An 11405-nucleotide genomic window follows, 5' to 3' on the forward strand; every position below is an offset into this window, starting at 1 on the left:
TGGACGGTAAATATTCTATAACTCAGAAGATTCCTTTTTGAGTTATTGCAGAGGATACGCATTCAGGTCGGACCGGGTCTATTTCACCTCTTGTATCTTGTACGCTCAATGGAATGTGGACCCCACAAATTTCTAATCAAATTTAACTCCGCTAGACTGTCTATCAACGGATCGGAATCGGATTATACTATAATTCAAATGTGAATCTATTAAAATTGGGAGAATTTCATATATATATACCTCTCAAAAATAGTAAAATTACGTATTTATCATCTAAAAATTTAATAACTCTCATATTTACCCAATATAACTTTAGTATATATAAAATATATTCAAAACTAAAATTAATTATGTTTAATATTTTTAAAACAATAATTAATCAATGATTAACTTAGCTCCATCTCTTTCTCTTCTTACACCCTTTGAGTTCTCATCAGCTAAAAGACCCACACTATTTTTAACTGAGCTAGTAACAAAACGCATATTCTCAAACTGCTTTGATAACAGGTTGCAATATCAACGTCGACTTCAGTACAAGTTGTTTTGTTGGAAAAAGTGAAGTGTTTAAAACAAATTTTTAGACAATCAAGCTGGAGGTGGAATTCTAATCTCCGAATTTGCTATCCTTCTCTCCGAATTTCAGCTGGAGATATGAGATGACAGTATGAAGGAGAAAGTTACATAAAAAAAGCGAGAAGAAAAATATGAGACCTCCTCATATGTAGATCATATCTAACGGTTTTATTTTAACTTTTAAGTTTTAAATTTTGAATTATTAAAGTTTTTAAAAATGGAGACATGGTGGAGACATAAAAAATGGAGGCATTTGAACCCTCCTCTTATTATATATTATCAATGTATAAACTAAGAATAATAGTTTTAATTAAATTAATTTATATGACTAGTTACGATTTAATTTTCTTAAACATATCTGATAAATATAGCTTTAAAATGTCTCAAATGATATTTAAATTTAAATATCATTATTTATCGGACTCTCAACAAACATTTAATCGGATCGTGTAAAACATAAATATGGACCTAATAATTCAGGTGAGTCTTTTTTCAAAATTTATATGTTTATCTAATGAACTATTGGATAATTTTTTTATTTATATGAATTTATCCATACAGTATCGGATCTGGTTATCGGATTCGATTCGGTTTTACCGATATGGATTGACAGCCCCAAACCCGCAGCTCAGAGCAGAGGTCTTCTACGAGGGAAAAGATTTTTTTTTTTCCTAGAGAAATATCGACAAGGATTTCCCTCTCTCATTCCCAGAATCCCAGCCAGCCATGGCGGGAACCTCACTCTCTTCTCTTTCCTCACCGATCCAAACCTACGCATTTTCACGACGACCAATTAGGAGATACCATCGCCATCGCAATCGAAATCGACGACCAATTAGAACCAAAACCTTTCCCTGTTACACCGCTCCTCCGAGGTCAGAACAACCAATCGGAGAAACACAGAAGGAGAAACCTGAGAAAGACAAATCGGGGAAACCATTGAGGGTTCTTGATTGGTTAAAGTTAGATGAGATTGGATTGGAGATAGTTAGCATAGCGTTGCCTGCTGTGCTGGCGCTCGCAGCTGATCCACTTGCTTCTCTTGTTGATACCGCATTTGTCGGACATCTCGGTGTGTAAATTTGTTTCAATTGTAGAAAATTATAATTGTTAGGTGTAAAATTAGAAATTTGTACCAGTAAGATATCTAACTGTAACTTGATGAAGCAGGTTCTGCTGATCTGGCAGCCGTTGGTGTGTCAGTGTCGGTTTTCAATTTGGTTTCAAAGTTACTTAATGTTCCATTGCTGAATGTCACCACATCTTTTGTAGCAGAGCAACAAGCATTGGATGCTAGCCAAGGTATCCATGAAACTAATCTTGGTTGAATTTACATAAATGCGAGGGACTAATATGAAAAAAAGTCACTTCATTAGTGTTTGCAGAAAAATCTGTACTCCAGCATTAACTGTATATTTGGACCTTGGAAATAAATAAAATTAATCAAATGATTGCAGTCTCAGTCTGTAATACCTACAAACTTTATTTTTAAGTATTTTAACACGAAAATGACCTCATATTGGAGGAATATAATCCCAGTAGATCAGATTGCACTCACTCCAATTATTTCTTTCTTACTTATTCTGCCTTCTTCTCTGAAAATCATATGCTGTATTGCAATGAGTAGAAGACTAGAATATATAATTGTTTATGAATTAGTAGGAATGGGTTTAAAAAATCAGAAATCACAAATAGGAGTCTTTGTCATGTAATGAAAAGAAGTTACTGATACAATATGAAGAACATTTTTCTTGGATTACTCACTTCCCATTTGCAATTGCCAATAGTCATTGGATTTATTTTGCATAAAAATACAGATAATGGGTGCAATTTGCCAAAAAATCCTTAATTTACATTGTTGCTTTCACTGAATATATAATTTTTGCTTTATTAGAAGAAGTTTCCGAGGCTAAAAAGAGAAGGAAGTATCTGCCAGCTGTATCAACATCCCTTGCTTTAGCAGCCGGTATCGGGTTATTGGAGGCAGTTGCATTGTTGTTTGGATCTGGATTTTTGATGAATGCAATGGGCATACCTATAGTACGTCCTAATTGTAAATCAACCTAATTATTTATACTTATATTTTTCTCATTTTTTTTTTCTTTTTCTTCTGCTTCTCTTTATGAATTTTAGTTTACATTTCTGCACAGGATTCACCGATGCGAGCACCGGCCGAGCAATTTCTTACATTAAGGGCTTATGGGGCCCCACCAATTGTAATTGCACTTGCAGCACAAGGCACATTTCGTGGGTTTAAAGATACCAAAACACCATTATTTGCTGTTGGTATGTTCAATTTTACAGGCTAATGTTTAAAGTGTGGTACACAAAAATATTTTCATGGTTTATGTTTTTCCTAGTACTTATCTTCAAATACAATAAGTATATGTATATATGCACCATCTTGTAGGTTTGGGGAACCTTGTAAATGCAATTTTGGATGTGATTCTGATACTTGTAGTGGGCCTAGGTGTCAGGGGTGCAGCGATAGCCACAGTGACCTCTGAGTATGTTAAAGACACCACCATAAAATGCAATGTATAATATATCCTTCCATTTCAAGTACAACTGTGTCTACTTGTTTCTCTCTGATTATTATCTTTTAAATTTTGCCTCTGATTTTATTTAAATTTAATTAATAGGTATCTGATTGCCTTTATCTTGCTATCGAAATTGAATGAACAAGTTGTTCTTGTTTCCCCAAGTGTTATTGGTGATGGCGTAACAAGATACTTAAAATCAGGTTTGTTTTCTTTTTATTCTATGGTAATATGATCTACCTTTTTTTTCCCCTTGGATCTTTAAAAGATGTATGGTATTTGGACATTATTAGAAATTTAGTACTTTATTTTATTTTGAGGGACATGCTTCTATTTTCTCATTTTTCAGGATACTTATTCATACTTGGGGGAATTTCATGTATACCCCTCAAAAACCTCAAAATTACGTATTCCCCTTCTAGAATTCAAAATATCATATTTATCCTTCTAAATATAAAAGGGGTACTTTATAAATTTATTTTTAATTTTTAATAAAGGGTAAAATGGGCACTTTATAAATTTAAAATGAGTTATAATAGAAAAGTCAATAAATTGGGTAAATTTGTGAGTACTAGAAATATAGAAGGGTAAATATGAATATGATATTATGAATTTTAGAGGGCGAAGTACGTAATTTCAAGTTTTTTGAGGGGTATACATGAACTTTACCCTTCATACTTAATTTAAGGAACCAAATGTAAACTTTAACTTAAGTCTTAAGCCCAACCAAGGAAACCAGTTGAGCAAATAGTCTAACTGCTTCTGAAGGAATTAGCAACAATAAATAAATGATATTTCTCTTGTCCATTGCTCTTGTATTTCATGGCATGCACAAGTAATTAAATTCGCATCCCCTAAGATATCTCAAATTTTGAGTTGATTCTGTGCAAAATCTGAACCATTTAGCACGATTCTTAAACCAACCCAGATTATATTAATACTGCCCAGTGCATCTAAATAGGCACTGAAAAATCTTTTGGCCCGGTTTTAAGATAAAGTGAAAAGTTTAGATAACTCAGAGGATACAAACGCCAAGTAATTGAGGTTTTTTTAGGGGTCGATGATAGCGGAAAATATTTCAGACATGAAAACTGAAAACTGAAAAAACTAAAAAAAAAAAAAAAAAAAAAAAAAAAAAAAAAGAAGAAGAAGAAGAAGAAGAAGAAATTGTAACGATACAAAATTTTTGTTGGGGCTTATCAACCAAAAGAGGACTCACTCAATCCTTAAGGGACTCACTCACCCAATAGGGATCCAATGGGGGACTCGCTCACCCACAGGAGACCCGAAGGGGACTCACTCACCCTAAACTTAGCATCACTAGCATCACACTAAGACAAAAATAAATAACTCTAATCTAATCTTCCCTCTCCTCTAACATATGAGCTTATTTATAATAAAAGGAAAACAAAAATGAGCTGTTACAAAATCTTGCAATATATGCTTTTAAAGCAGTAGGATTTTCTCTTTAATGAGCCACGATATTATACTTTTAATGAGCCGTTAATTGGTAGCACCATATTTCCTTTTGTTTCTCGCATTAATTGGCTGCATCAGTAGATATGAATTGTTCTTCTCTTCTGCATTTATTATAACTCCCAAGGGCTAACGATCACAACATCTGTTATAGGTGGGTTACTAATAGGAAGAACAATAGCAGTTTTATTAACTACAACTCTTGCAACTTCACTTGCTGCAAGAGAAGGGCCAGTTCCCATGGCCGGGTACCAGATTTGCTTGCAAGTCTGGTTGGCTGTATCACTACTCAATGACGCTCTTGCCCTTGCTGGTCAGGTTTGTAAATTATTCCAAAAGCACCCTGTTAATTCAAAAATACCCTCTTTTGAATTCATTACAGTGGAACTAATCTTAGTAGTGATGAAATCCTTGGTAGGCCCTGCTTGCAGGTGAATACACAAAAGGGAATTACAAACAAGCCCGGGTTATTATTTACAGAGTGCTACAGGTACAAGGTTTTAACTCTTTTAGCCTATGTTATGTTTAGTTTATTAATGAGTGAGGCCATGGTATTATGCATAGCGCAAATTGGTCCATGGATCAATATTTTTGCTTTCAAAGTTCAAATAGTCAATCTGGAACTGTTCAACATGATGTCCATATGAAAATGCACTTGCGGACAAACTCTTGAATGGTCTAGAATTTTTAGATCAAGTGACTTTCTACCTATCTAAAAAGATAGTAAAAAAATTGTAAAAAATGTAATATTTGATCTACAAGTACATTTTCATATGAAGGTCATGTTGAACGGTTCAGATTGACTGTTTGGACCTTGAAATCGAAGATTCTGATTACATAGTACAGACCAATTCCCGTTATGCATAGTACTATAGCCTCACTCCTAATTATTTATATTTCTAATGTCATTTAATGCAGTGAATTTTTTGAAATTTAGTAGATTGGTGGAATAACCGGAGCTGGATTGGCGGTTGTGCTCTTCTTTGGATTTGGGACATTCTCATTAGTCTTTACTTCTGATTCTCAAGTTTTAGAAATTGCAAGATCCGGACTTTGGGTAAAATTACTTTTCTCGATTAGCTTTTCATGTTGATGCAATGAGATTTCTCCATTCATTCAAAATGTCGTTTATTATTCAATGCAGTTTGTTACCGTTTCTCAACCGATCAATGCTATAGCTTTTGTGATAGATGGGCTCTACTATGGTGTCTCTGATTTTGCCTATGCTGCATACTCGATGGTTTGTAATTTCATTCTATTTGTAGCCTTGATTCATTCATGATTTTTTTTTGTCCTTTTTCATAACTTTTATAAATTTTGTAAGCCTGAAGAAGTCAATTGACTAATTAATGTTTTCTAAATAAAAAGGTGATGGCCAATTACACAGTTATGAATATTTTCAGAAATAGACTTCTAACTGATGTGTTTTCCTTGACAAGAATGAGCTAATTAATTTTTATATTGTCTTTATATGTGCAGTTTTTTGTAGGATTGGTATCATGTGGATATCTTTTACTGGTAACTCCAGGATTGGGTCTTACTGGTGTCTGGACCGGCCTAGTTCTTTTCATGACCTTAAGAGTACTAGCTGGATTTCTCAGGTAAAATATTATTGTTATTATGAGTGAGGTTGTGGTGCTATGCATAGCACATATTGGTCTGTACTATGGATCAATTTCTCTATTTTTAAAACCAAACAATCGACCTGACCGTTCAATATGATCTCCATATGAAATTCTACTTCTAGATCAAAATTTATACTGATAATTTAGAAAAAAATTTACAATTTTTTTAGATTAGGTAGAAAATAACTTGATCTAAAGATTCTAGACCATTCAAAAGTAGTGATTTTCTAACTATCTAAAAAAAATAGTAAAATATTCTGAAAAGTGTAAAATTTAGTCTTCAATTACGTATTCATATGGAAATCATGTTGAACAGTTCAACATTATTATAATCTCTTCTAAATGGGGCATAATCAGAAGCAAACACTGTTGTCAAATTTCAGGCTAAGAACCAGAAGCGGACCCTGGAAGATGATTTTGTCCAATTTAGATTCAGATGAGGAATTCCGAAATGATAAATTTTAATTTAAGCATCGAAATTGGGAAGAGAAACAAAGTAGGCCATGAATATTGAAGAAAGAGTCAGCACATTATATCTCAATGCCAAATTCGGATGCTTACCCAAGTAATGAAGCTAACACAATAAGAGTTTGCTGGAGCTTAGAACATGTTGTATAGTTCATAGGAGTATTAACTTTTAGTACATGCATAGTTTTGTACATTCATGCTAACATATTTTATTAGATAAAATCAATCGTTTGATACGAGATCAAGAACTGGAATTGTGCCTCATTATGTTATGCAAATTAGTTCAGTTACACCACTTCGCGTGACATGTTATGAGATCAAATTTTTTAACATTATTTCTTAATTATAATTTATTTTGTAAAGTTTTTATTTTTTTATATATTTTGTTACTATTATATATTTTGAACTAATTATTTAAAACTTGAAAACAATAATTAAATATCGATTACGTAAAAGTAAATTTTAATCATGTATTATTATGTTACATGATTAAATTACAATGCATTAATTACATCACGTTACGTTTTTTCTTCAATAGATTCTGTTGCAAATTCTCTAGGACAATCCTGTTACCCCTTATAATCAACTCGTGATGCACGTGTCAGTGGCTTGCGACAAAGGAAGGATATATCACAGAGTTTGTTAAAGTGAATTTTGACGACATATTTGTTATCGTACAAAATTATTTTTCTAATTATAGTTTGTACTTTTTATTGTATAAAAAGAATATTTTTTTTTATGAGATAACAGCTTTATGACATGGTCTCAAATTATAAAATAAAAAAATATTTAATGCACGATATTTTTCTACTATTTTTTTCTGAGTCAACTGTCCGATTTAATACATTTTATTTTGAACAACAGGAAATAAATAAAAAAATAGGGACAAAAGTTAAATCCTCAAACCGTAAAAAAAAAATCCGGTTTTCTAGGGCCTGGTCCACTGGCTTTATAGCAAAACGGCCGGATTTTTTTTTCACAAGTCATATATGCAGATTTGGTCTTCGGCTGGACCAAACGGGTTTGTTAACCCGTTTCTACGGTTCCAATTCCGTCCAACCCGGTTTAGTACTAATGGGTTATACCATTGTCAGGGTTTAGGCAAGAGGGTTTTTCACTTCACCTCTCAGTCTCTGTCTCTGACACACCAAACAGCACACACACATCCCCGCACAATTTGAGAGGGAAGAAAGGACTGGAGAGATGCCGTGTCTGAACCTATCCACCAACGTCAGTCTGGAGGGGGTGGACACGTCACCACTTCTGGCGGAGGCATGTAGGGTCGTCGCTGACGTTATCCAGAAACCTTTGAACGTCTGTTCCCTTCTCCCTCTTTTTTAACGATTGATTTCCTTTTATTTTTTTAAATTATATGTCTATGATAGTATATAGTTTCGGTAACTGGAATTTCATCAAACCTTATTCTCAATTTTTGTTGTAATTACATTTATGTAGAACAGTACAAGTTGTGCTCAAATCATCTCGACCTTGTTGATTGGATCAATTGATTTCATCCTTTAACTATTAATTGCCGCAATTTTGCAACTGTGTACTGGTATGGTCTAATTTTTGTTTCCAGCAAGTGTTTTAGTTTGGGGGGGGAAGGGGTTCTGGAGGAGGGAGGTGGTAGTGAGTTCCCTGAGATTTAGTTGATTCAACTTCAATTATGACAACAACAAAAGAAAAGTTATAATCACAATCAGGCCTCAGTTACCCCTGTTGTGCAAAAGTAGGCTAATCCTTCTCTTATAAGCAGAATGTGCTCAACTGGTACATGGTGGTACTGAGTTTCTGGGATGGTCAAATTGACCCCAACTTTAGCTGACTCAACCTCAATTATACTCTGAAGATTTTCAATTAAGCTCCAATTAATCCTCTTATTGATCATTTCTCCAATCAGTGTTTAAAATGCATCCAAATTGACTACATATGTGGCCGCCTATACATATGCAGTACAAGGAGCACGTGCAAGAGCATGCACCTTATAGTTAATAACAGACTTTTTTTTTATTATACTTTAATAACAGACCATGGTCAACAGGCTGCATTTTATGAAATTATCCCAATTTATGTGCCTTAACACCTCTCTCTGTCTATCTCTCTATGTGTGTGCACAGTATGTGATGGTTGTCTTAAAGGGGTCAGTGCCGATTTGCTTTGGTGGCACCCAGCAGCCAGCGGCTTATGGTGAGCTGATCTCAGTTGGAGGTATTGATCCAGTTACAAACAACAAAATTAGTGCAGCAGTAGCAACTATTCTTTCTGAAAAGCTATCCATTCCCAAATCGCGCTTCTTTCTCTTGTTTTACGACTCCAAGGCAAGTTCTTCTTTTATACATTTTTTATCTCGTTACTGTGGAATAAAATACATTTGGCTTAGTTTTTAAGTATTTAGGTTTTAGTGTCATCTACCTTGTGTGCCCAATGAGTAAAAATGAAAAGGGGCAAAATACATACACTGATACACTAGTAAATATACAATTGATATCAATAGTGTCTTATTTTTTGTGATACCTATTATCATATACCACTGAACATTTTGTTCCATTTCTTAATTTCTTGATTTGTTTGCTAATTCAAAATTTCATTTGGTAGGCAAATCCTGCACAAGAACTTGCTCACTGTTTGCATGCTTTACATCAGGAGTAGATTCAATGTAATTATGTACGTTTTTACCTTTCGAATCCTTGTTTTATTAATGACCAGTTTATTATCACTTCTCTATTGTTTCCAGATACATTTTTGCCCATTCTTTTGTAGCAGCTTAAATTTTCCATTCCTATCTTTCTGGTTATTTGTATAATTTATTAATTTTTAATATTCTTTGAAATATATGTAGCCTCAGAACTTTGGATGTTATGGGAATTCGTTCTAAGCCGACACTTTGTAAAGGCTTAGATTCAATTCCCTAAAGGAGAAGAATGATTACCTGATAGCCTCTATCGGGATTTCAAAAAAATAAAAAATAAAGGAGAAGAATGATTTGGTTTGCTTTTCTTTTTTGTTCGTCTTTTGTGTTGTTGCTATCACAGCTTTCATGTTTAAACTTTTAAGTAAAGAAAGAAAAAATTGCTCGAGTGTGCTGGTTTTGATTAATTGCTGAGTGTTATACATTGTAAATGAATCATTTTGATCCGCAAAGACATTTTATGTCATTTTGTAGTTGAAATTGTTAAGAGCAGAAGTTCATAGATTGCTTCAATACTTTTGGTGATTTTGGGAGCACTGGTTTTTAAATATCATGTCCTATGAAGCATAGAAATAATGAAAATAACAAATTCCAGTATTCCCTGGTAATGTACAGGCTTTACATCTGGCTTACGGTCAAATTGGTTTTGGATTGCTCGCGTTTGAATAAGATCAGGGATGAAAATCTGGATTGTTGTTTAGTCGCTTTGCATTAGTCAAGTACTGGTGAAGAGGAAAAATAACAAATCAGATCGTTCGGATTCAGGTTTAATATTGAACAAATATGTGGATTTCTGGTTTGGATCAGATTTAATTTTTACCAGCATGTATCGTATTTGATAGATCAACATCTAGAACTTACACACTGGGTTTTTTAGCACAATCGGCATCTAGATTCATTCCAGGTATTGATCAGGTCAACACATAATCTACAGAAGAAGGAAAACGCAAAAAAAAAATGAAAATTACTCTGACAGACCAATAAGTACCTTCATTTCAATATTTCATAAACACGTCACCTACGACCCTGATATACAGTACCAGTAGCCTACAAGAATTGATATCAAACTGGTACCTGTTTAAGTTACTATCTCTAATAAGTTCTTAACATTTTAAGAGAATAATTCAATTGTATACCTTTTATTTAGCCATATCTTCTGAATTTTTATCTTAAAAATTTCCTTGTTATATTGGGACAGTCATATTTATCAATTTATGCAACCACTTAACTATTGTTATCTAAACATTCTCCCTGTATAATATATGTTGAATGTCGATCTCACCATCCAGCGTGGATAAAAAATTCCCGGGTAACTATTCATGATACTCTTGTTTAATTTATAATTACCTTATTGGAATATTCAGTCATATTATTATATTTAGGATAAAACTCGTTCATTTTACTAAGATTTTGGTGCTACCAAATTATAAAGAACTTTAACACATTATGAGCAGAGGTTAAACAACATGTTGTATATATGTTCAAAAAATATACAATGGTTGGCATGCAAATAATTATATACACAAACAATAACATAATAGAAATTACTGTCACATACAACATATTGATAAATCACCGCCGATACAACATTTGAAGGTCATAATTTAGATATATAAAACATAAATAAGTACCTACTAACTATAAATTTTGGGGGCATTTCATGCATGTATACCCTTCAAAACTTTGAAATTATGTATTTCCTCCTATAAAATTAAAAATATCATATTTACCTTTGTAAACTTCAAAAACTTCAAAAACTCCAAAATTTACCAATTTTATTGTCTGTTCTATAAACAACAGAAAATAAATTGCTTATTACACTCATTGCGGATAACAGAAAAATAGTTTATATTCCAAAAGTTAATTCATAATATCTGAAATTAATTTATAAAATATTAATTATTTTCTTACTCAAGAGAGAATAAAGTGGAAAAATATATCGATAAAAATCAGAAACTCAGGTGGGTTAAGTTTAATCCGCCTCTAGACCTAACTTAACGGCCTATCGTTAACCTTATGCCTGGATTGTGGTGA

The 11405-nt window shown here is 33.2% G+C and overlaps 2 protein-coding genes and 1 long non-coding RNA gene across 4 annotated transcripts; 2 read left to right on the top strand and 1 right to left on the bottom strand.

Annotated features, from left to right (window-relative positions):
• The first annotated feature begins 1219 nt into the window (after positions 1-1219).
• Positions 1220-6927, top strand: LOC144574528 (MATE efflux family protein). 2 transcript variants are annotated; one of them, XM_078324487.1, is made up of 12 exons: positions 1220-1645; positions 1744-1875; positions 2468-2613; positions 2724-2859; positions 2984-3080; positions 3216-3316; positions 4744-4907; positions 5008-5079; positions 5530-5646; positions 5734-5829; positions 6069-6190; positions 6598-6927. In XM_078324487.1, exons 1-12 carry the CDS (start codon positions 1300-1302, stop codon positions 6677-6679), a joined length of 1611 nt encoding a protein of 536 aa, XP_078180613.1. In that variant the 5' UTR covers positions 1220-1299; the 3' UTR covers positions 6680-6927. The 2 variants fall into 2 exon arrangements, with proteins under 2 accessions (XP_078180613.1, XP_078180614.1); XM_078324488.1 differs by having other exon boundaries at positions 1246-1645; positions 2471-2613.
• Positions 6928-7789: 862 nt separating this feature from the next.
• Positions 7790-9601, top strand: LOC144574803 (uncharacterized). Its single transcript, XM_078324870.1, has 3 exons — positions 7790-7996; positions 8800-9000; positions 9278-9601. The coding sequence occupies exons 1-3, from the start codon at positions 7886-7888 to the stop codon at positions 9329-9331; spliced, it is 366 nt and encodes a 121-aa protein (XP_078180996.1). The 5' UTR covers positions 7790-7885; the 3' UTR covers positions 9332-9601.
• On the bottom strand, positions 9072-9338 carry LOC144574804 (uncharacterized). The gene is made up of 2 exons (XR_013518293.1): positions 9219-9338; positions 9072-9140 (listed from the first exon to the last, which is right to left on the bottom strand). It is a non-coding gene; the product is annotated as an uncharacterized LOC144574804 (long non-coding RNA).
• Positions 9602-11405: the final 1804 nt, after the last annotated feature.

This window comes from Carex rostrata, chromosome 23 (assembly GCF_964058835.1).
Source record: "Carex rostrata chromosome 23, lpCarRost1.2, whole genome shotgun sequence".
Taxonomy (NCBI): Eukaryota; Viridiplantae; Streptophyta; class Magnoliopsida; order Poales; family Cyperaceae; genus Carex; species Carex rostrata.

Bases quoted from the DNA above. Each gene is read 5' to 3' on its own strand.
- LOC144574528 (XM_078324487.1), top strand. From the start codon at position 1,300: ATGGCGGGAACCTCACTCTCTTCTCTTTCCTCACCGATCCAAACCTAC. The intron at 1,876-2,467 runs GTATCCATGAAA...TTGCTTTATTAG, and splicing joins AGCATTGGATGCTAGCCAAG to AAGAAGTTTCCGAGGCTAAA. The intron at 2,614-2,723 runs GTACGTCCTAAT...ATTTCTGCACAG, and splicing joins ATGCAATGGGCATACCTATA to GATTCACCGATGCGAGCACC.
- LOC144574803 (XM_078324870.1), top strand. From the start codon at position 7,886: ATGCCGTGTCTGAACCTATCCACCAACGTCAGTCTGGAGGGGGTGGAC. The intron at 7,997-8,799 runs GTCTGTTCCCTT...GTGTGTGCACAG, and splicing joins TTATCCAGAAACCTTTGAAC to TATGTGATGGTTGTCTTAAA. The intron at 9,001-9,277 runs GCAAGTTCTTCT...TTCATTTGGTAG, and splicing joins TCTTGTTTTACGACTCCAAG to GCAAATCCTGCACAAGAACT.